Consider the following 25,785-nt stretch of genomic DNA (forward strand, 5'->3'; position numbering starts at 1 on the left):
CAACTGTGATGTGATGTAGTTTCCCTGCAATCTGATCTCCTCTCCGCTAGTTACTGCACTGAGATGAGACCACCAGTTCATTTCACACAGGCCACTGAATAGCTCATCATATGATAACATGTTTCAGGCATTTAGCTGGATTATATCCTCAAATCTGTAGTAATACACTCACCATGTTTGTTGCTATTCCCAGGAGAGAAAGAGAGAGAGAGAGAGAGTAATTTTTTTTGAGGGGGTGGGAGGATAAGCCGTTCATTTTTGCAAACCCAACTGTTTATAAGTCAGTAGAAATAGTGAGCGCAAGACTCAAAGTAAACAAACTGTGCTTTAAATTGTGCTTATCACCATTTCTTGTCAGAGCGTAGGTGTACTTGTTTACTTACTGTGAGTGTTACTGCGCTTTTAAAAATGTTTTGACTCACAGCGGCAACAGATTACAAAAAATTAAATGTTATTTGCCAGAGAAGTGCCATTCATACTCAGAGTGTGACAGAAATAACCAAAAAAATGGTAGATTCTCGAAGGTCAGAACTTCCCTATGGGACCAAATCAAGTGTATTTTTAGGTATTATAATACTTGATGGTATCAGTTTGTAAGTGTAGAAATCTAGTTCCTACCCTATTAGTTTAGAAGGAAGATTAATTCAATAAAACTCAACAAGATCTTTTCCCATGCACAATCCTTTCTACCAATACAGTATATTTTGCTCATGATAAAGTCCCTATAAAACAGATTGAGGTTAGATTTTTTTTTCTGCTGCTGAATCATCTGCCCATTTGGAAATATTGAACTAATGAGATTACCAGTAAACTTCTGTTTTATAGATATATCCATTCTTCCCACCACACATGCATACCATTTTGATATATGAAAGCAATACCAGCCATGAGATGAAAACTGTCTATGTTGGCTGTTTGCCTGTAGTCATGGTTATTTTGATTAATGTTGCTAGAAGTCCCAAGGATCTGAGAAGTTAAAAACGTTTTTCAGTTTCATTAAAACCCTTTTTGCCAAATATATTTTGATCATCTAGTTCTCCCTAAAACCTTAACAAAGATGATGATGTTTTCTAGAGGTATGTTCAAGGGAGAATGTCTCAGTTTGGAAAAGTTATACACAATATTCATGATGTGTGCCATTCACATAGAGACAGGTCCTCACCTGGTTTAAATCAGCATAACTCTGCTGATTTCAATGGGACAGTGCAAAGTTACATCAGCTGAGCATCTAACCCTGTATATTTAATAACACAGTTGGACGGGCTCTGTGCTCTTTTGCAGTGGAGAGTTGAGATCATTTCAGGAGACTGGGGCTTGAAAATAGATCTCAGTTAAGTGTAATGGCAGCAGGTAGGAAAGATGGGGACATAACGGGCAGAGCTCCTGAAGAGAGAATGTTATAGCAAAACAGAATGACCTCCTTGATCATTATAGGAGATATGTTCTGGGTTCCTTAGCAAGCAAAGTTGGGAAGCTGGCCAGTTGCTTCAAAAAGGCTTTGAAGATGGAAGGGATAATAAAAATTAAAACCACGAGGAAAATCTTTGCATTTCCAAATGGATAACGTAGAAGTAACCATTTACCCTGGAAATAAAAACAACATGAAACGTTCTGATGCCTATTCACAGCTTAAATACAACCATTCCCCAACTATTTAGTAATGGGTATATCTCAATGGAAGTCTTTGACACCAGTACTCCATAATCTGTGCTGGTCACTTGTTGGGCTCTGAGTGTGGTTTAGGGTTTCTGACCATAAAAGACTTTGGACCTACCTATTTGAAAATTGGCCTCGTTCCCTGTGCTACACTGAAACAGATAGATGAGTGGAGGCATTTCTTGATCTTGATTCCCCTAACTATAACAGAGAAGGGGCAGAGAATGGGATATAATTTTGGGGAAGAAATCAGAGACTTGTGGGAGAAAGCAGGAATAACTTCTCTGGCAGGTTGTTGTTGGCTGCTTTTTGTTGGGGAGGGGAGGCAGAGTTTCCAAATGGCTGCCTTTAAGCTGATCAGACTTTAGAGGTAGCCACAACAGAAATGGGTTAGTAGGCAAAATGTTGGTGAGGTGCTCAAAGGTGAAAAATAAATACAATGGTTCTGCACTGCTTACATGGACAACACCATCCTGTGTGTGTACAATTGTAAATAGAAAACACTTGACCAGCAGCTGTCACTAGTACTCCAGCTACAAGTATATCTACATACACACACTTCATGGTTTTATCCATCTGATACATTGTAGAGCCATATATGTCCTGCATAGGCACACATAGATGTGTACATTTTAGTACTAAAAAATCCTGCTGTACCAATTTGAGAAAACCTGCTGTAGAAAACAAATGAAAGGAAGACAAGTGGAGAAATAAATGGTAGCTGGAGGCAAAAGAAAATCTTTCAGAAAGCTTTGGAAATGTGTGTGGAAAATCTGATTTGGTTGATTTTCTTTTTTTCTGGTCTTTCTTAAATGAACTGTATTCAATGTTAAGCTGATCATGCAAGATATATGCAGAGAAGTGAGGGCTCCAATACACTGGTGAGAATGGAAGCATGATTCCTATAATACCTAGTGCCTGTCAGGTCTTGAGGTCATGAAAAAACAGAGTTTATGTAACAAAGGCGTAGAGAAAGGATAAGAAAACTCGATGCGTTTGAATGTCAAAGGCTAGAGATATTGAAAGCTTAGATGTTGCAATTGTTTGTTTTGGAAAGTACAAAGTATTGAGTCTAGAGAAAACCCTAAAGATTATCTCTCTCTGAAATAAACAATATTTTCTTACCCCTTGACATTATTATATCAATGTGATCATTAAATGATGTATTCTGTCATTAGAGTTTGACCTAAACTCCTAAATAGAGCTATTATTTCCAATGACCTCGTTCTTCATTACGTTTTACAGGTCAGCAGTGAACTAATAGGCAGCTTCCTGCTAATTAATCCTATTTAGCTAAAGAACTGTTAGCCTGCATTATCTTATCTCTGTTAAAAGGAAGTTTTTTCAGCCTTGGCACCAGATTACTACAATGAATGACAACTCCCCATCCCCCTAACACTGCATTGATGTGAAGGCAGAAGAGTAGAAAACCAGCTGAAGTACACCAATGCCATCTTGTCCATCAGAGAGCTCCTTAACACGCTGAACTGTCACAGTCATTCCAATACCCGGCGGCTTTGCACTCACCCTAAATACAGCTGGTCAGGCTGGAAATGTCATTGTGATTGGACTTGCCAGAGCCAAGGGGTCATTTCAAAAGACAGCTAGTGTTGAAGACTCCAAGAAGGTACATTTGCAGCTGGCAGAGCTGAATGAAAGTAATTGCTTATTTTTGTATATAGTGCTCATTTTTACTTCTGACTATTAGTTCCCTGACAGAATTGAAACCCGGTGTGAGGCAAGGAGGAGCCTCTAGCAGAAGAGTACTTACTGAGGTTTAATGGCTTGCTCTAATTATGGAGTCTTATTGGCCACTCCTTTACAACAGGTTTTGAAATTAGTGGTATTACATCAGTGCAATGGAGGGGAAAACAAGTCACAGTATCACTTTCTAGATCAAGTGGTAGAAATGCAATGGGACAGGAAGCACTGGTCAATGCGATATGGCGTGTGGGATATATAAGTTTCAGATTTTTGTTTGCCTTTCACTAGCCGGCAGACCTTCTCTTTTGTTTTAGTATGACCTCGGGTAATTCTGTAACATGCAGGATGTACCTGAAGACAGAGCATATATTAGGTCAGAGGAAAGAGATGTTTATAAAGGACCTCTATTTTTATTGATGCTTAAGTGTCAAACGTTAATTAAGAAGTCTATGAAAAGTAAGTATTTAAAAGGCTAATTATCTAGTGTCTGTTTTCAAAGACCCCCAAAGAAACTATTGTGTTGGTGAAATAAATCATGCATTTGGTTTTGCCAGGGAAGCATGGGCACCACTGTGTGCATTTCACCTGAGCTGGCTGAAATAGTCCCTCTGTGCTGTACATACATCACTCTGTATAGTGCTTTGGGATTTATAGCTGTTTTCTGAGTGTGTTTGTTTGCGTCCCAGCGCCTGGTGCAATTTATGTCACTATTCCTCCTCCCCCCAGTCACACTGGTTGATTTTTAGAGTGAAGGCCTCAGAGATGCTGGTTCCATCCCTAGTGAGTACAGTACTGGCAGCTGATGAAAGGAAGCTTGCTTGTTATATCAGGGATGAGGAAGGCAGGAACAAGGAAGGCAGCATAGATTAAAGAGTTATGTCAAATCACCTACTTAGAATGTTCAGAAACCTGAGTCTCTGTTCTAGGGTGTTGAGCCCTCTTCGTACAATGGTTGCCATTAATGAATAAATATTTGTGGTATATATATCTCCCTGTAATTAGAATAGGAAATGTCTGTTGTGGTTCAGATACTGTGATAAACTTTTTAATGGTGATCACTGGGATTGTACCTGCCATGGCGAATAGGATGGTGCAAAAGAAATAGTCTTCATACTGGCATACATGGGGATCTCTGCCACCAAAAGAAGCAGGATGAAGGGAAACCAGGCAGTTATTAAGCAGGAAAAAAGTAAATTGGGGCATCAGCGCCAGTAAAAGGCCCACCATCTGCTTTTCTTCATCAGCTCCTCCTGCCATGACAGTGTTGTGTAATTTTACCCATACATAAAGACAAGTCCCTTAATTGTGTAGTTAAGCAGGATGAATAAGCTAATGATTCTTTTGATGTGAAGTTAAGCATAGCAAAAGTCTGTTTGTAAAATGACACATTAAATTATAGGTTCCTTGTGATTCATTATTAACATTATTTAAAGTATTCAAATGTAGCATAAAGAGCAGCATTTCACTGGCAGAGGAGACAAATTGTAAAATGAACAATAAGTCTCTCTCTTTACATTTTAAATTAAAATTGGGCTGAAGAACTGTAGGAAGTCCCATTTTATTATAGAAGGATAAAACCACTTATACCAGGAAAAGAGCCAAAAGAATAAAAATCAGAGAGGCATGAAGAAATGTGAGCAATCTCTACTACCATGTGACTTTAGTTTGCTTGGCCTATGTTTAAGGACTGCAATGTGTTCCTGATTAGTAGAGACAGAGGAATTATGTACCACACTTAGAAACCGTGTGGAGTTTGTCTAGAGATGAAAAGGAAGAGTCAAGTCTGTTCTGGAAAGACTAAGGAATAATCTGAGGAGAGAATGGTTTCCATATTTAAAATGGTGGACTAGGGAAGGAAGAATGTATGCTCTTCCTACTTTGGATCCTTGCTTTCCTGCTCTAATTGTTGGGGAAAGATCTCTAAATCTGCTTTCTTAATCAGTTCCTTAGATAAAAATACTGACATTAAAAAACAATACATTTGGTAAAATAAATAAATAAACTTACTAAAGAAATTGCCAGCAATTACATGTTATGAGGAAGTATCAGAGGGGTAGCCGTGTTAGTCTGGATCTGTAAAAAGCGACAAAGAGTCCTGTGGCACCTTATAGACTAACAGACGTATTGGAGCATAAGCTTTCCTCCCCACCCAATTACAGCACTGCACAATTGGCTAGATAAATTCTCCCCACCCCCCGCTTTTTCTAGGCCACTGCTGGATGCCAGTTTGGTGGACCACGGGTTTGATATGGCATCATCATGTGACATAGTAGTATATATGCCATATTTCTTTTTTAATCTCAAGCGACTGAGGCCCTGTGATTACTAGGGTTGCATGAGGAACAAAATCTGAAGGCATTTACACACACACCTCTCTCTTTTTGGCAAGTTTTTCAATGTTTTTAAAATACAATCTCAGTTTTTGTATTATTGAACATTTATATTGTAACAGTGCTTAGAGGCTTTGAGGCCCCAATGTGCTAGGCATTGTATAAACAAGCAATTAACTTTTGTGATGTCCAATAAAAATGCCCTTTTATTCGCTAACATGACCCCTTTTTCATGCTTGGATATTTTAACTTGACTGCAGAGAAAGCAATAAGGTCACTTCTGCACAGTAAACATCCTTCAGTAGGCTTTTGCTGAACAATCTGTTTTGGAACTCTTGTGCGTATAAATGATGCATAAAGACCTCAAGCCTTTATTCACCGGATTTTAAATCTACTGGCACAAGTTAATTTTAATTTTGTTCTTCATTTTGAAAACCAGCAATAATCTCATGCCTGGTAAAGTGGGATGATCTGGTTTAACGGTTCTTTGGCAGCTGTGACACAGAGACAAGAGGAAATGGATAGCTGATCTCTGGCACATGTAGCTCTTTGGAACAGGGCCATAACTTCCTAATACCAAATGAGTTTGGGATTACAGTTTATGAGAATCAAAATGGCTAAAATCACATCTAGTCTGTTTTTGACGCATTACTTCAATTTGATCTTCAGTACTGAGTAATGCTGACTAAACCTACTTTTTGGGAGTTCACCGGGTGTGGTGTATGAAAGGACATTTGAGACGATAGGGCTTTAGCTGGTGAACATATAAGCAATCAGAGGAAGCTACTGTAAGTAACTATAAGCATTATGAGGACCCTTGAAGTGCCTCTCTTCCCCCTCAACCATGTGGCCTTTGGGAAAGGACCCAGCAATTTCTCAGAGCAATTAAGTACAATAAAATATACTGTGGATACTTATCATCCTAAAATGATAGACATGTATAAAATATAAATATATAAAATAAAATATATAAAATATAAAATATACTGTGGATACTTATCATCCTAAAATGATAGACATGTTTCAAGTAAAAGCACCGTGTTGTGTAATTAGCACAAAAGAATAATGCAGATCTTCTTCCATGTTGTGAAATACCCATTTAGATGGCTGATGGGAGATCCAGGAGCAGCAGCTGGCATGGAAAGTCTTTTCAGGAGAGGTCGCAAAGAGCCAAGAGGCAGAATGGAGGCACCAGGCCTCTTCACAGATCATTCTGCACTCCAGTGGATCCCCTGTGATAGCTGAGGGCTGAACCCTCCTTCTGCATGGAGGACAAATTCCGCACCACTCCAGGGAGGGAATCTAATGGAGTTTGCTGAGACCTATCTAGATTCTTCTGCATACTGTGTGTCCTGAGGCAAATTCCTCTATTACTCTAGTGCCAGTGAGAGCAGAATTTGGCAGGTGCAGTATAACTGAGGGCTTTCCTTGAAAAGCTACGTTAGGACAGAATGTCTTATGAGCATTATATTATTTGTAATTTGAACTGAAAGTGAAACAAATCATTATATTATTACACTGATGTCTGAGAATCCTTGGGAGTTAGTTCTGAGAGGCAAGGTTGATTCCCCATAAGAGAAGTAGGAGGAGGTGGAGTAAAAGTATTGATCTACTTTATTGTATTCTTCAGGTTTCATCCCTTTACCTCACAGAACTATGGCCTTTGTGGCTGCAATTTCAGGTATTATAGAAATGGGCTGAAGGGGAAGCAGTATTCAGAGCTGAATCCAGATTAAGTTTAAGCTAGGACTCAGGACAGGATTAAGTTTAGGACAGTGTTAGGTTAGGAGTCAAGGCTGAACTAGGGTTCAAGTTCAGTGCTGAAATTTCACAAATGTTGCTCAACAGTTTGGCTCAGAATGATGTATGGTATAAACCATGGGAGATCAGCTGTTTTTACAAGATTTCCATGATTATGGGGAACATCCAAGTCAGATCTGGAAAAAGGCCCTTCCCAGTTCGGATCCAGCTCAGAATTAAAACCATACATTGGATTTAGATTTTGGGATTGAGGTCTGAGACACCATGACTGATCCCTCAAGTTTGAGGATAGATAGAAAAGTATGGAGCCAAGGTCCCAGTTGGGGTCCACCTCTAACATATCTGTGGCAATAAAGTGAGAAATAATAAATAAAAACATTCTGATTTTTAAAAAAGCATTATACAAAATCAGTGTAGCCAATATTAAATAGATTTAAAAGCTATTAGATCTCAGAAGATAGATCTCAGAAGGTAATTCTAGCCATGGAATTATTACTTTATGGAGGTGTTTCTAGTGGGGCCCCATAAGAATCTGTTCTTGCTCAAATATTATTCAATATCTTTATTAATTAGCTGGAAGAAAATATAAAATAACTGCAGGTGAAATATAAAGGTGACACAAAAATTGGTGGAGTGGTAAATAATGGTGGAGAGAGGTCAGTCATGCTTACCAATCTGAATTGCTTGGTAAGGTGGGCTCATTTGAACAACATGTGTTATAACACAGCCAAATGTAAGGTTTGATATCTAGAAATGAATAATGTAAGTCATACTTATAAGATGGGGGACGACTGCATCCTGTAATGCAGTGACACTTAAAAGGGTGGTGGGGTCATGGCAGATATGAATATCAACTCACAGTGCAAAGCTATAGTTAAGAGGGAAAATGCAATCCTTGGATGCATAAGTGGGGTGATATCAAGGACTAAGGAGGTGGTACTACCTCTTTATATGGAATTACTGGTGTCCAACTTCAAAAAGGAAACTGAAAAAATGGAAAGGTTCAAAAAAGAGCTACAAGAATGATGTGAGGTCTGGAAAACATGCCTTATGGTGAAAGACTAAAGAAGTTCAATCTATTAAGTTTATTTAAGAGAAGGTAAAGAGGTGACTTGATCAAAACCTGTACGTACCTAATTGGGAAGAGATTTCTGATAGTAGAGGACTTTTTAATCTAACAGAATAAAATACAACAAAATCCATGGTTGGAAGGTGAAGCAAGATATATTCAGACAGGAAATAATAATAATAAATAATTAATTAACAATACCTAGCTCTTATATAGGATTTTTCATCAGTGGATCTCAAAGCGCTTTACAAAGATCAGTATCATTATCCCAATTTTACAGATGGGGAAACTGAGGCACAGAGCATGAACTTGATTGCCCAGTGTCACCCAGCAGGCCATCATTTGAAGCCATTAAGTCAAGACTGGATGTCTTACTAAAAGATATGGTCTAGCTCAGTCAGAAGTTATTGGGCTTGATGCAGGAATTACTGGGTGAAATTCTATGGTCTGTGTTATGAGGAGGTCAAATTAGATTATGATGATGGTATCTTATGGCCTTAAAAATGTATTAATCCATGAATTTGTTTTTGTTTGAATGAACAGTAAACCCAGTTTCCTTGTCAGATTACATGATGTATTTTTACATGAGTTACACTAGCTAGTTCATTGTTCCAAAACAAGACAGCTTGTTTAGATCTTAAATTGATGGGTTTCTGCAGTTCTGCTGGTTAAAAAGCAGAACAACACTTAGATATACTGGAGTATTCCCATATGAGCTTAGTGCATTGTAGGATAAACAAAAGATGGAAAAATAAAATCTGCAATAATACCCTATCAGTCATATGCATATGGAGCTACGTAAAAGTATGACTCATGAAACATTGCGACTCTGTCTTCCTACGTGGGTAGAAGAACTGAAATATTAAACTCTGTCACATACACATGGAAAATGTAGTCTTAAGAAAAGTCCTCCCCCAATTACTGAGTTTGAATTTTAGGACAGTTTATTTTACTCACACTCAAGTGATGCAGTGACTTTTTTTTAGGTAGTAGATTACACGAGAATCCATCATATTTATAGGACCTAAAGAGTTTTTATTCCTTTATGGCTTCTCTGCACTCCTGTCAACTGAGATTAGCTTAGAGAGCAACATGAGCATACCCATCCTTTAGTCCAGTGAACAATCTCATCAAATAAAATAGGAATCAGTCCCATAAACAGTCTCGATAAATTCAAGTGTCAGTGGGCGCTCAGTGGAGAGTGAAATATTCTCAAACCTCCTGCCTAATTATAGAGCCCTACCAAATTCATGGTCCATTTTGGTCAATTTCACAGTCATAGGATTTTAAAAATCATAAATTTCATGATTTCAGCTATTTAAATCTGAAATTTCACTGTGTTGTAACTGTAGGGATCCGGACCCAAAAACGTGTTGTGGGGGGGTTGCAGTACAGCTATCCTTACTTCTGCACTGCTGCAGGAGGTGGGCTGCCTTCAGAGCTGGACAGATGGAGAGTGGTGGCTGCTGACCAGGAGCCCAGCTCTGAAGGCAGAGCCACCTCCTGTAGTAGCGCAAAAGTAAGGATGGCATGGCATGGTATGGCCACCCTTACTTCTGCGCTGCTGCCTGCAGAGATGGGCCCTCAGTCAGCAGCCAGCATTCTCTGGCCGCCCAGCTCTGAAGGCAGCAAAGCAGAAATAAGGGTGGCATGGTATAGTATTTAGAGTAGCAGCACAAAAGCTTATGCTCAAATAAATGTGTTAGTCTCTAAGATGCCACAAGTACTCCTGTTCTTTTTATGGTATTGCCACCCTTACATCTGCACTGCTGCTGGCGGGGTGCTGCCTTCAGAGCTGGGTGCTCAGCCAACATGCGCCACTCTCCAGCCGCCCAGCTCTGAAGGCAGCGCAGAAGTAAGGGTGGCAATACCATAAGCCCCTTAAAATAACCTTGCAACCCCCTTGCAACTCCCTTTTGGGTCAGGACTCCCAATTTGAGAAACCCTGACCTTTCCCGTGAAATTTGTATAGTATTGGTAAAAGCACACAAAAAACCAGATTTCATGGGGGGAGACCAGATTTCACGGTCTGTGACTTTTTTTCATGGCCGTGAATTTGGTAGGGCCCTACTAATGTGTTTACTACAAAGAAATTGTGTTGCATTCTAGCAAAAAATATTAAGAGGCTTTAAGATGTCTAGTGCATAGCCATGTTTCACTAGATATCTAGCAGACAGAAAATATTATAAGCACAATATTTTGGCCAACATGTGATTTGAAATATTGTTCTTATTGTCACTGTTTCTCATATGAAGTAAATCAATACAACAGTCTATGTTAATGTATTGCATATTCATACATCTGAAAACTGCACCAATAACCTCTTGATGCACATCCTAGTATGGCTTATTGCTATTAGAGTATGGAGCATATAGTCTCAATTTCATTTTTTTTAAACAAATTAAAAAAAAAAATGTGTGTGTGCATATCCTCTTTCCACTATGAAAAACAGTACTTAGTAAAAGGATAAGAAGAAAGGGGGAAAAGGGGGTGGGGAGAGGTACTAAAAAACACCTTTTCCTTGCAGCTGTGAATGTATCTAGTGTTTTATTTTCTAACTCTTTCTATCAATTTTAGGGTTCCCTATACTACTTTTCTGCTCCCTCTTTGTAAGAGAGAAGGTTATTAGTCTTATTATTTATTAATAATGTTAATATTTATTATTATTTGTATTACATTAGCACCTGGAGCCCCCGAACAGATCAGGGCACCATTGTGCTAGGCACTGAAAAGGCATATAGTAAAAGACAGTCTTTGTCCTGAAGAGAGTACATATTCTTATTTCAGGCAAGATGTAACTGGTGGGTTAAACAAAGAGGGAACAGGCATGGGGCAGCAGTTGATACAAACATGTTAAATCAGATATAATCTGGAAAAAAATAGTGAATTCTAAAATTAAGGAGAGAGAATTTTATTAACTTCCTGCATCTTTTACATAATGGTGTAGAGTGAAAAGTTCACAACAAAGAATCTCTATATAAATATACACACATGTGTAAAAATGATATTTTTATTATTTGTATTGTGATAGCACCCAAAGAACCCAATGAACATTGGGGCCTAATTGTGCCAGGCACTGTACAGACACACAGAAAACATGGCCCCTGCCTCCAAGAATTTACAATCCAAATACCTCTTGATGCTACCAGCGGTTCTCAAACTGTGGGTCAGGACCCCAAAGTGGGTCGTGACCCCATTTTAATGGGATCACCAGGACTGGCGTTAGATTTGCTGGGGCCTGGGGTTTGGTTTTGGCCCACCCACCCAGGGCTGAAGCCCTCAAGCTTTGCCACCCCTCCCCCACCTGGGGCTTCCTCAGGCTTCAGCTTTCAGCCCCCTCCCCCACCCACCAGGGGTGGTGGGGCTCGTGTGGGCTCATGCTTCAGTCCCCTGTCCTGGGGTCATGAAGTAATTTTTGTTGAGAAGGGGGTTGCAGTGCAATGAAGTTTTGAGAACCCCTGTGCTATACAAATAATGTATTTGAACAGTATATTAGCCTCATATTGTACTTCTCTAATACACTGATAAAATACTCTCAACTGGATTATTGTCCACATTGATTTAAAAAAAACCCACCTTCTTAGGTAAATGTATCTGTAATTAAAATGATAGAGATGTATGCTCATGACTTAAATTACTGTTCATAATAATTGTGATGTTAGCAATGTCAGTCATAATTGAGATGACCTATGTAACCTATGCAAATGTTTCCAAATTTCCAGCAATATAATTAGCCTAAATTAAGTTAATTGTCACTATTCTTGACAATTTCAGCTCATTTAAAGAAACATAATAGAATGCAGTTTCACAAACTGAATATTGTCTAATAGCGAATATTAGAGATTTTTAAAGGATATTTTTCCACACTAATGCTTATACGTACTAATGTATATATACACTTCTAGGCCTGGTTGCTCATTCAGTTTGGACAGGGCTATAACAGCATACATACTGAAGCAGACCAGTAGTCCCATCTTGCTCAGTATCCCGCCTTTAGAAGTGGCCTATTTCAGATTCTCTGGGGGGTGGAAAAAAATGAACCACACATCTACTAGCCATATTTAGAATACTATAGGGAGAGAGATGTGAAAGGAATTTCTTACTGATCCAAACAGTGCTCAGTTTGTACCCTGAAGCATGAAGGTGTCCCCTTGTAATATTTTTTAATCAACAAATATAACTGCAAACGTTATTACTCTATGTATAAATAGCTAATGTTTTCCCCATTGTTTCAAGTGAATGAGGGTATAAACTGCAGATACCATACAATAAGAAAGGCATCATGAACTAAGGGCATTGACTAGCATTGGCCTATAACAAATAAAAGGCATTTAAATGGAAGCTCCCCCTTAATAATATTCACCTTTTCTTGAAATGACAGCAACATGTTTAAACTTTTACAACCAATTTTTATTTTGTTTTGCAGTACTGCTGTTGGCCATGTAAAATCTTTCAACTTCTTTCAAATTCCATAATCAAGTAAAAAAAATCTGAGCAGACTGACCTCAGTTTCTCTAAATTACACTGGTCTACAATTTTTGAGAAGTCGTCTGCTTCAGAGATAAAATGTGCTATTTATTATGTATTTTGATGTGCTGAATTCAAATATGACAATTAAAACAACTGATTGGCTACTGTTTCTAAGATATTTAAGTTTTTACATTTTATGTCTATGTATAGTGTGTAGATAGTAGAGTTTTAATCATAAATTGTAAACCTAGGTCTTTTCATGTGTTTATGGTTGCTTTACATGATAATAGTTCACCTGTCCTGTTTATGTAACACTTTAAAAATCAGCAAAAGGGTTATATAAATAAAATTTATTATGAAACAAAAGGCAAAAAACTATTCTGTACATAGTTTAGTCCTATTCAGTGTCTACTCGGCGCTTCTTGGCTTGTCTCTTGTATTCATTAAATGGATCATCTCTTGTCACTGTCCAGCAATAGTCTGCAAGCATTGATGGGCTCCATTTGCCCTGATAGTGTTTCTCCATTGTTGCAATGTCCTGGTGAAATCGCTCGCCGTGCTCGTCGCTCACTGCTCCGCAGTTCGGTGGAAAAAAATCTAGATGAGAGTGCAAAAAACGTATCTTTAGTGACATGTTGCAACCAAGGCTTTTGTATGCCTTGAGGAGGTTTTCCACCAACAACCTGTAATTGTCTGCCTTGTTGTTTCCGAGAAAATTTATTGCCACTAACTGGAAGGCTTTCCATGCCGTCTTTTCCTTGCCACGCAGTTCATGGTCAAATGCATCATCTCGAAGAAGTTCACGAATCTGAGGACCAACAAAGACACCTTCCTTTATCTTAGCTTCACTTAACCTTGGAAATTTTCCACAGAGGTACTTGAAAGCTGCTTGTATTTTGTCAATGGCCTTGACAAAGTTCTTCATCAGACCCAGCTTGATGTGTAAGGGTGGTAACAAAATCTTCCTTGATTCAACAAGTGGTGGATGCTGAACACTTTTCCTCCCAGGCTCCAATGACTGTCGGAGTGGCCAGTCTTTCTTGATGGAGTGGGAATCTCTTGCACGACTATCCCATTCGCAGAGAAAACAGCAGTACTTTGTGTATCCAGTCTGCAGACCAAGCAAGAGAGCAACAACCTTCAAATCGCCACAAAGCTGCCACTGATGTTGGTCATAGTTTATGCACCTCAAAAGTTGTTTCATGTTGTCATAGGTTTCCTTCATATGGACTGCATGACCAACTGGAATTGATGGCAAAACATTGCCATTATGCAGTAAAACAGCTTTAAGACTCGTCTTCGATGAATCAATGAACAGTCTCCACTCATCTGGATCGTGAATGATGTTGAGGGCTGCCATCACACCATGGATGTTGTTGCAGGCTACAAGATCACCTTCCATGAAGAAGAATGGGACAAGATCCTTTTGACGGTCATGGAACATGGAAACCCTAACATCACCTGCCAGGAGATTCCACTGCTGTAATCTGCAGCCCAACAGCTCTGCCTTACTCTTGGGTAGTTCCAAATCCCTGACAAGGTCATTCAGTTCACCTTATGTTATGAGGTGTGGTTCAGAGGAGGAGGATGGGAGAAAATGTGGGTCCTGTGACATTGATGGTTCAGGACCAGAAGTTTCATCCTCTTCCTCTTCCTCGTCTGACTCAAGTGAGAATGATTCTGGTGCATCAGGAACCGGCAGTCCTCCTCCATGGGGTACTGGGCGTATAGCTGATGAAATGTTTGGATAATGCACAGTCCACTTTTTCTTCTTTGACACACCTTTCCCAACTGGAGGCACCATGCAGAAGTAACAATTGCTGGTATGATCTGTTGGCTCTCTCCAAATCATTGGCACTGCAAAAGGCATAGATTTCCTTTTCCTGTTCAACCACTGGCGAAGATTTGTTGCACAAGTGTTGCAGCATATGTGTGGGGCCCACCTCTTGTCCTGCTCTCCTATTTTGCAGCCAAAATAAAGGTGATAGGCTTTCTTAACCATAGTGGTTATACTGCGCTTTTGTGATGCAAAAGTCACTTCACCACAAACATAGCAGAAGTTATCTGCACTGTTCACACAAGTACGAGGCATCTCTGCTCACTTTGGCTAAACAGAAATGTGTCCCTTTGCAAAATCAAACACTGACAAATAAGAGAGCACGACACTGTATGATTTCTAGAGCTGATATAGGGCAATTTGTTCAGCAGAGTGATGTAAGCTTCATTATGATTGCATCATCCATGACTTCTAGGAATAACATGATGCAATTCATATCATGTATGACGCAATACCAGCTTCAGATTGCATCATTCATTGTTTTGCCTAAAAAGCAAGTACTGTCCAAACCCAGTCATAGATTTATTCATAGATCCAGTCAAAGATGTATTTTAGTCATTTCTGGTTTAAATTGAGGTCCCTTCCCTTTATAACTCACTTATTCTCCGCCATTCCCAAGTCAAGGGTCGTATATACTGACCCAATAGCATATCTTGAAAACTAGAGCCAATCAACAATTTTAAGCATCATTTTCGTTCTCAGTGACCCAGAATTAGTAAAGTTTGACTACATTTATTTCAGAAGCATTTTGGCTGTAGAGCAGTGTTACCAGACTTGCTGGGAATAATCCAGCAGGTTTTCAAATGTGACCCTGGTACAGAAAAGATTCCATATATAGTTTTGGAAAGTGAAATTGCAGTTTTGCAGAGACCATATAAATTTGCATAAGCATACACACAGAGGTAAGCTATACTGAACATATGGTACGTTATCAGCCTATTTTGTGCTCAAAAAGGTGGGATTGGGTTGAGCTGGAAGTACTTCTTTACCACAGGCCAGAAGAGCTGGTTCCCTTCTGGGAGTGGAGGTTGGCAGCTTGACTCTGTCCGTAAAAATGTCCTACATAAGCCCAGAACTCCGAGGAATGGTATATAAAGAAAATTAAACTAGTATTTCTACTGAGGTCTGTCTGTGGGACATACAGTGAGAGTTTCAGACGTTTGCAGGAGGGAGAACTGGGGTTTGGAGCTAACCAATTTAAGAAGGGGGGACTATTTGCAAAAATGGTACCCAGATTTCCCCCCCCCCCCAAAAAAAAACCAAACAAAAACAAACTAAGGTTGGATCCAGGGTTTGGCTACATCTCACTCTACTCCATGCACGCTTCTGCAACGGTGCTTAGAAATGTCAGCGGGCCAGAAGTGTGATGTCTGTTAGGGTTAATGCCAATGCCCTGCTTGGGTCCAGCGAGCTACAAAATCAATGGAGCTTTGTTGACAATAAATTTAGTTTTGTGACAAGTGAGTATAAATGTGAGGCAGCTAGTTCCCCTTTACGGCTCCCCTCCCCCAGCACCTTACCCAGGAGCAGCCAGGAAAAGGAGCTGGAGGCAGACGCGTTCTCAGGGACCAAGCGCGATCCCCTGCAGCGGGGATAACAATGTCGCGTTTGCTGAGCGGGGCTCGTCCCTGGGTGCCTAGGCGGGAAAAGCGTTCTCATCGCCAAGGGAGGCGAGGGACCCGGTGTGTGGGTGCACGGTGCCCAGCGGCCGGCAGGGGGAGGCATTGCCACACAGCTGGGCCCCCGCTGTCCCGGGCGAGAGCAGAAGGAGTGGGTTGGCCTTTCCCATTGGGTGTTAATAAGCTCCCCAGCCACTGTTCTATGGAAGCAGCTGGGCCTGCACATTTGGGGCGGCCCAGAGTGCAATCAGTATGGCAGCAAAGGAGGGCTTGGGTGCGTGGCTTTGTTCTCCTCGGCAAAGGGCTTGCAGACTAATGGGATTCCTCAACTCTGCAGGGAGATCTCCTTCCCCAGGGAGGGGCCCCAGAAACAGTGGGTGGGTGTCTGTTGGGGAAGGGGGCGAACAACCCCTATCCCCAGCCATCACTGTTGATAGCGTTCGCTAGGGTAACTGTCCACGGGCCGCCCCATCTCCTCGCCTCTTCTGAAGCCTTAAAGCAGAGCAGCTGGGAGCCACCCCACTGTGCTGAAGGCAGAAACCCTTCAGCTTGCATGGAGGAGCCGCACTGTGCGATCTCTCTCCCGTCTGCTTGTCCGGTGCTAATACCATAAGGGCGACGAATCTACCCCGGGGCTGAGCGGCTACAAATAGCCAGCCCTTCTGTGCGTGGGTGTCCCCAACCCCGCTGCAGCCCGTGAGCGCACGGAGCTCATTAACATGGAGCTGGCACGGCCCCGCCTATCCACGCTCATCCAATTGGCTCCTCGCCCTGCGGGGCCGAGGGGCGGGAGAAGCCGTCACCGGCGGTGATTGGCGGGGCCCTTCGCACAGCCCAGCCCTTCGGAATCGCCCAGCAGCTGTTGCTGGAACGTCCGGACCTGTGACGTTCTGTCCCGTCCGGCTCTCTCTGGTCCAGCGACTGCTCGCCTCGCCCATCCCCCAGGAACGTGCCAGCCACATCTGCCGCCATGCGCTAGTCAGCCCGTGCCCACGCCCCTTTACATGTGTCCGATTGATCCATCTGAGGAACTGCGTAGCAGGAGCCTCTAGTTATAGCCACATTGGGCAGCTCACAGGTGAAGCTGTTGCCTGGACTTCGGTGACACATACGGAAGATAATACTAGAGATAAAAGAGTGAGTTTCCTTTTTACGGTCTTGTTTATACAACATCTACCCACTGCAAACTCAGGGCGCATCTCCAGCCATTTTAAAGCATCACAACTATTTAAAGCAGCCTACCAGACATTTTAATTGAAGAAAAGATTAGCCGCATGGCTGTGCAAACCAAGGCTGAAGTTTTTACATTGTAGCATGTACTGTACCTACTGCCTGTCTGCACTCATATGCCTTCTTCCCTGCTGCGTGATCTGCGTGTAATCTGCTCTGCTTGTGTAAGGTTTGTATCTGTATTGTTAAATCATTCTCAGAGGAAAAACTGGATATACCTGGATCCTGCTGATATTTGGCCCCAAGCCTCCTACTGCGAGGGTGGGGGAGAGCGGGGGGAAGACGGCAGTTCATGCACCACCGAGCATGAGCGCTGCAAAAATCCGGATTCAGCAGCAGGAGCCTGATGGATCCAATCAATTTTTGGCCCTGAACCCCCAAGTTCTATTGCCTCCATAGAAAACACGTCTTTCAGCTCTTACTGCAGAAAACAAAAAACTGGACCCTGACATAGCGCGTGAGTGCCGCTAAAACCCAGAACCCAACCCACCCATGTGCATCCCTGCTCAATAGTACCGCAAAGACAGCACCTGGAGCCTGCTGGAACCTAGCATTTCGGGTTTGATTTTTTTTAAGCCCCGAAGTTGTACTATAAGAATAGACGACACATATTTCTCATCATCCTTAACCAGAAAAATACACGCTCAGACTCATGCTGGTACAAGAACAATGCAAAACACATATACGGCACCTGAGTCTTGTCAGATCGAGCACAATGTTGACCACAAACCTATATTGTATTGTATAGAGACCAAGTCTTAGTCCAATATAAAAAGCTGAGGCACCCTCCCACATGAAAAATCCAGCATCTCCATTCATCCATTTTTCACCTTTTAGATAAATAGCAAAGGGAGCCATCCTTTTACCTCAGATAAATCTATCCAATCTAGCTAATGTATCCAATGCACTGAGTGTCAAAGCAGTCCAGGAGATTTAGACACACATTAAAATGTGATAAGAAGGTATGTATCTCAATTCCTAGACTGCTTTGAAAATCTCAGTCAAGAGTTGATCAGCTAAAAACACAAATAATGAGATCATCACCATCTGACCGACCAGTCCACTGCTAAATTTCAGTGTCATGGCATAAAATTTGGCTGTGCTTAGAATGATGAAGATGTGTGATCTGGTTTCACCGAAACGCAACGAATCCAGTAAAGACTTGTCTGATGTAAAATGTTGTCTAAACTTGATGTCTCCTAGAAAAGGGATGGGGTGGGAGGGCAAATAAGAGGCTGCTGGATCCACGTACATATTTGGGTGCACCACGGTCCCCATTTGCCGGTGCAATAGTAGTAGCGACAGGGGATTTGGGAAGGAAGGGCCAAAAACTGGTTGGATTCTGTAGGCTCCGTGTGCCAGCTTTGGCATTTTGTGGCATTCCTCTACAGGGATACCCCGGGGTCTAGAATTTTTTGGCGAAGTAGGAGCAGCTCCACATGGTATCTATTCAGGCATTCTCATTTGGGGATTAGGAGGCAAATTTTGACTGGATCCAGCTGCCATATGCGGGTATTGCAGCATTTCTGGTGTGGGATGCCTAAGGGTCCGAATTTTGCTTTGGTGCGGGACCAACGGCTGAATAGGGGTTTCTTTTGTTCGTCCCGCGCTACAGTTTTGGGGGGATTGGGGCCAAGCAGTGGCAGGATCTGAGTAGCTCCAGCTTTGCATCCCCGGTCCGAGGTAGAGCTTGGGGCGAAGGCGGTTCTGGAACGACTGTTGACTACGCCGAGAACAGCTGTTTATGCATATGAGGTGGGCGTGGCGGGGGAGCCTAGCCAAGGGCTGCAGCGGGCTGTCCATGCAAATGAAGGGGGCGTGGGGAGCGTGTAACTCGGGGCCCCGGAAGAGCGGAGAAACCCCATATAAAAACTACTGGGGACATTTCCCAGGCAGAACTACTAAAGCTCCAGAGACAGCAGCACCCGGGGCGGCCGGGCACAGCAGCTCCGCGCAGCACAGCACACGGCGCCGAGCAAGCCAGCAGGCGGAGCACAAGTAGCCAGGAGAAGCAGAAAGCGGGGCAGATAGCGGCTCCCGGGTCCGGCGCGCTCCCAGGCTGGGCAGAGGCGCAGCGCCGCTTTGCTGTCTCCAGCAGGCAACTCTCCCCCCCAGGTGATAAAGATCGGAGCGATCTCTTCCTTTGGGCGGGGTGGGTGGGGTGCGTGTGTGTGTCAGTGTGAGTTGGATGCCCGGGGGTCTGCATCTATAGACGCTGTGTCTATGGGTGGGAGCGGGGGGCTGCAGCTAGCTCGGCTGTTAGGCGCTGAGGAGAGCGAAAGCCCCTCTATGATGCAGTGTCGGAGGGGGTCTAAAGGGCTCACTGGGCATGTCAAACCCTGCGCTCATTGCTTGCTTTCCTGTTCCGTTAAGAGCGAAGCAAGGAGACATCTCGCAAAAGGGACGTACCAGGCTCCCGAGGGGAAACGGCTGCGGACCATGGCTGACGATGAAATCGCCCGCAGCCCCAGCAGTAGCAGCGGGAGTGGGAATTGCACGGGCACTTGCGGCGAGAACCCTCATTGCAACGTGCTGAGCTGGGAACAAGTGCGGCGCTTGGATCGCATCCTGACCGAGACCATCCCCATCCACGGCCGGGGCAACTTCCCCACGCTGGAGATGCAGCCCCGGCAGATCGTGAAGGTGGTGCGGAGCCGCCTGGAGGAGAAGTGCATTGGGGTCCGAGACGTGCGACTCAATGGCTCGGCAGCCAGCCACATCCTGCACCAAGACAGTGGCCTGGGCTACAAGGACTTGGACCTCATCTTCTGCGCAGACCTCAAAGGGGAAGCCGAGTTTCAGACTGTGAAGGACGTGGTCTTGGACTGCCTTTTGGATTTCTTACCTGACGGAGTTAACAAGGAGAAGATCACCCCGCTTACCCTCAAGGTAAACCTGCACTTGTCCAGACACACAGCCAAGGGAAGCAGCACCTTATAACAGTGGAGCCGGGGGGAGGCAAGGGTGTCATGAAATTGACACCTACAACATGTTTTTAAAAGTGACTCCTCTGTCATTTTATATCCCAGTTGAACCAAAGAGAGTTTGACTTGCAGTAAAGCGATCAGGGCAATACATACTGAGCTAATAAGGAGGAGGAGCCAGGATTAGTGAACTTTTCCCCCCCTTTTGTCATTACGGTTATTGGGTACATTTACTTAGAAAGTTGGAGTTTACAGAGCCTTATTTTAAGAGTCACTCAGAGGGATAGAAGCATAGTTTAAAAGGATCATAAGCTCATTGAACATTTATATGTATCTGCAGCGAAAATACTCTTTGCAGTGAGCACTTTTCCCAGATGGATGGAGAAGCTGTACATTTTCTTGTTTTAAACAGAAATTCTTGTCTTAAACAGGATTTATTTTCTGAGTTTATTATAGTTTATGCCAAATAGCTTATGTCAAATGGCATATACCTATTTTGTCTGTTTTGGGGACATTTTTTAAATTTGGGAGTGTTTTGGGGGAGCTGTGCTGAAAGAACAAGCTTTGATTAGTTTGAAAATGTAGAAAATATATTTTTGTGGTGCCTATAGAAATGCTTTTGTATTATATTCTAATAGTGATCTTCCAAATCCCCAGGAATGATTGTATGTGTGAGACAGAAAGAGAGTGTGTGGGCATATATGCTATGTGTGCCATTAATTTTGTTACCTGTCTCTCTCCTTATATATATAAAAGCTTTAAAAAAAACATCGTTGCAAAAGTTGTTCCCGACATGGCACAATCCCATAAGGAATCCCATGACCCCTTGCAACTACTGTGCTGCCACCACTTATGTTAAATATGTCTCCTTCAGTTTTTATCCAGACTCCTTAAAATAGTTCACAAAAAGCGGGCACAGGGTGGAGGTGGGAGAGAATGCAAATGAAGTCTGTGAAGGGGAATTACTTGTATTGGTTTCTTCATTTGCTCATTTTGTCTTTCAAATTATAGGAAGCTTATGTGCAGAAAATGGTAAAAGTATGCAATGATTCAGACCGATGGAGTCTCATCTCCTTGTCCAACAACAGTGGCAAAAACGTGGAGCTGAAGTTTGTGGACTCTCTGAGGAGGCAGTTTGAGTTCAGTGTAGACTCCTTTCAAATCAAATTAGATTCCCTTCTGCTTTTTTATGAATGCTCAGAGAATCCCATGACTGAAACTTTTCACCCGACCATCATTGGTGAGAGTGTCTATGGGGATTTCCAAGAAGCCTTTGATCACCTCTGCAACAAGATAATTGCCACCAGAAACCCAGAAGAAATCAGAGGAGGTGGCCTTCTTAAGTACTGCAACCTTTTGGTAAGGGGCTTTAGGGCTGCTTCAGAATCTGAGATTAAGTCCCTTCAGAGATACATGTGTTCCAGGTTTTTCATTGACTTCTCAGACATTGGAGAACAGCAAAGAAAGTTGGAGTCTTACTTGCAGAACCACTTTGTGGGATTAGAGGACCGCAAGTATGACTATCTCATGACCCTTCATGGTGTGGTGAATGAAAGCACAGTGTGCCTGATGGGACATGAGAGGAGACAGACTCTAAATCTTATCACCATGCTGGCCATCCGTGTCCTTGCTGAGCAAAATATCATCCCCAATGTGGCCAATGTCACCTGCTATTACCAGCCAGCCCCATATGTAGCAGATGCCAACTTTAGCAATTACTATATTGCCCAGGTTCAACCGGTATTCACGTGCCAGCAGCACACATACTCGACTTGGTTGCCCTGCAATTAAGGACCGTTTTAATACACCTGGTGGGGAGAACATTTTCTAACAAGCAGAAAGGAGTGATACTCTCCTTAAAATGGGGTTCTTTGTGCAATGATGATCTGCTCTAGCTTTCAAGTTTGGTAAAGCTTGTGGTTCTTCTTATAAATTATGTGAGCATGATCTAGAAAAGAAGCAGAAATAATTGGATTCTACCCCAGAGCACAAGAGGCCTGTCATTAAAAGCAAATAGCTTCCCCTGAAATAAACAAGGGAGGAATGCTTGATGACAATATGGGTTGGCAATACCTGCTCCCATAGCTTTGGCATAGAGAAGATTGGAAAGCCTTTTTTTAGAATGGGATCTGCAAAAGGGAGAATATGGGGGGGGGGGGAAAACCTCAAAAAACAAAACAATTTGCTTACATATATTCAGGAGTTAAAAGTAGAGGCATGAAGCAGAGATAAGTTCAAATAAAATGTATATTGGAATTACTGCCTTTGGGACTTGCAACAAGTGCTGTCTATGGGATGATTGTGTAGAATGTATAGCTTGCTTGAATAGAATGCTTTAACAGAAACAGCTTGCTCCAAATGAACAGTAGGAGATTGGTACAGTTACCATAAAACCAGAAAAAACACATGATGATAAAGTCCATTTTTTCCAGCTGCATGCGTGCTTCACATTTTAAAAGTGTGAAAATGCAAGAAAAACAGGTGTAGCAAACAAAATATGCTCAAGGACCAAAGATTTCACAAATAAGTTATCCAAGCAAAGGAGATACAGTAGAATATAAAAAGATGTTACTATATTTGTACACACCAATGTTAATCAAAAGTGCCTGATGCTTTCAGAAAATTTGAAGTGAGAAAAATATAGTTTTGTGGTTTTTACTGTGCATTTTGTTTTATCAGGGACACAAGAAGACAAAAAACAAACAAAACAAACAAACAAAAAAACACAAGCTTGTGAATCAGTGGTGGAGAAAATGCCCTATTTTTTCCTTGGCAAATACCTGTATAAAGTTAATATTGTCAGTGTGATGTTATCATAGGTACGTGTGTGTGTATGTTTGTGTGTGTGCGTGTGTGTGTGTGTGTGTATATATATATAATACACACACACACAAACATGCACACACAATGTATATATTAAATATGGTCTAGGAAAATGTAGCAATTAAGGAATGTTTAAATAAAGTACTGTGTGTTTTCCAGTTTGCAACAGGATGTCATAGGACAGTGAGCACCTTGCAGTGAATTTATAACCCACACCTGAAAATTTGCAGTAAATGAACCAGTCAGGATTAAGGTGGGATACAAATAAATGTCTTTGGTTGCAAGAACAAAGATTACAGTAATTCAGTGAGTTGCTTGTGAGCCATAATAATTCCACAAATGGATAAACATTTGATTAGCTGATGCTTTTTTTCACATTTTGTACTGTAATACCATTTTGACATTTTACCCACTAATTTTGTGACTGCATACCTCCATGATGTATAATTCAGTGGAACGTGGATCAAAGATAGGCTATTTAAACCCCCTGACAGCTAAAGAATATTGTATTAGTTGGTCATTTGAACACTAATTGTTAATATTTAAAGGAATATTTTAATAGAATGCATTATGCATTCCAGGACCACTAGAATTTAGTAAATGTGAAATGAATCCTTTTTAAGAGTGTTGCACGGTTGCTTAAAATTATATTTTATATATATATTATATATATATTTTTATGCAAATATTAAACATCTTTGATCTGGTTGTCACACTGCATTTACAAGTTTAGTACTGTACTTTATTTAAATGGAATCACTTTACATTGGAACTATAACTATTCACTTTCGTTTCCTCGCCCAAGAGACCAGTGGGGAGTGGGAAGAAATCGACCGTTTCACTATTTTCACTTCAGAGACATCTCTTGGGGGAGGACTGGTTTTTGAAATTCTAGTGCAGTATTTTCTGCATCATTTAAGTTTCAGGTAAAAGAAGATTGTTTAAAAATGTGTGTTTGGAAAAGGAACTGTTATCCTGGAAGTGTGTTCTCCCCTTGTCATTACAGAGCTACTAAGACAAGTTTATTTTTGCTGCCCTTTGTACTTTTATCTTTGAAGGCAAGTTTAACAGGAACCTGATTTGTTTACTGAAGCACCTTTCCTGTGACTTCTTCAGGAAATGGAAAAGCTATTTCATTGCCACTCATTGTGTTTACTTGGGAGTCCTTGTCCCCACCTTCTCTTTTCTTCTCTCCCTCCCTTCCACATTGGCTGCATTCTTTTCTCTCTCGCGCGCCTCTCTCTCTTTGGTCAGGGGAAGGCCTTTCTTGATTAATTATGAAAAGGAAGGGTTTGTTTCCCATGGCCTATTACTTCAAGCTGTAGATCAAGACTGTGATGTACTTGTCAAACCCAGAGCATTGCCTGTAACTGTCTGAAGGGTTTTCTAACGGAAGCTAAGGGGAGGGCTGGGGAAATAGGATCAGCTGGTAATGTGGTATGTCCTCTCTTACCACAACTATTTGCAGCAAATAAATGAGTCATCCACTATTTAAAAGGGTTTGGGGATCTATAGCTGTGCCTCAACCACAAAATGCTGATAATACATGAGACAATGTACTTTTCCTTTGGAGGGCAGCCTTTTTCCATTGCTTTTTTTAAAAAGTTTTGATTTATTTCCTCTTTCAGCTGAAATTTTATTACTTTTTATGATTGACAGCAGCTGTTCATTTTGTAGTACACACAGCAGGGCTTAGCCTACTGCACCTTTCAGCATGCACATTTTGATACATATATAATATGTTTTGGGATATATTATATAGGTATTAGACCTATTTTTGCATATGTAAATGAACAAGTGGTAGAACTGGTAGGGCTTTGTTTTCTCTGTGGCTGGTAGTTTAAAAGGTGTCTGATGTTAGTGGTGGGAAGGAGCCATGAGTTCAGGCCAAGAGTAAAATAAGAACATCTTTTCAAAGCTGGATTGCTTCTGTGGTTTGCACACCTTCCCCTTCATAAAGTCTGATTTTTGTTTTTTTCTCTCTTTCTCTTTCTCTCGCTTCAGAACACTAGTACTTTTACAGGAAAAAAGCTCTTGGTATTCTGTAGGCTTCACTTTCCGATCCAATCAGCCATTTCAGCTTAGAACTTGCTGAAGAAACAGTACTCCCTTTAAAATGCTGAACTGATTAAAAAGGTTGACTTGATTACAGTCAAACTGTTGTGTGACAGTTGGATTTATTGGTAATCAACAGGGAGCTAAACTTGTTTTAATGTAAATATAATGAAACATCTGAGAGCTTTGAAATCAGATTATTTTCTGATATGTATAAAACCCCCAAAATGTAAGAACTTTCTCTTAAAAATAGAAGGGAAAGTAAAAACACCAATGAGATCACATCATATCTTTCCTAACTCCTTTT

General features: G+C 41.6%; 1 protein-coding gene across 1 annotated transcript; it reads left to right on the forward strand.

Moving 5' to 3' along the window:
• Nucleotides 1–19,605: 19,605 nt before the first annotated feature.
• Nucleotides 19,606–22,751, forward strand: TENT5A (terminal nucleotidyltransferase 5A). The gene is made up of 3 exons (XM_026654508.2): nt 19,606–19,791; nt 20,050–20,565; nt 21,612–22,751. The coding sequence occupies exons 2-3, from the start codon at nt 20,116–20,118 to the stop codon at nt 22,389–22,391; spliced, it is 1,230 nt and encodes a 409-aa protein (XP_026510293.1). The 5' UTR covers nt 19,606–19,791; nt 20,050–20,115; the 3' UTR covers nt 22,392–22,751.
• The last annotated feature ends 3,034 nt before the right edge of the window (nt 22,752–25,785 follow it).

The sequence above is a fragment of the Terrapene carolina genome, unplaced genomic scaffold (genome assembly GCF_002925995.2).
Source record: "Terrapene carolina triunguis isolate 2854851 unplaced genomic scaffold, T_m_triunguis-2.0 Scaffold42, whole genome shotgun sequence".
In the NCBI taxonomy this organism is placed as follows: Eukaryota; Metazoa; Chordata; order Testudines; family Emydidae; genus Terrapene; species Terrapene triunguis.

Bases quoted from the DNA above. Each gene is read 5' to 3' on its own strand.
- TENT5A (XM_026654508.2), top strand. From the start codon at position 20,116: ATGGCTGACGATGAAATCGCCCGCAGCCCCAGCAGTAGCAGCGGGAGT. The intron at 20,566-21,611 runs GTAAACCTGCAC...TTCAAATTATAG, and splicing joins TCACCCCGCTTACCCTCAAG to GAAGCTTATGTGCAGAAAAT.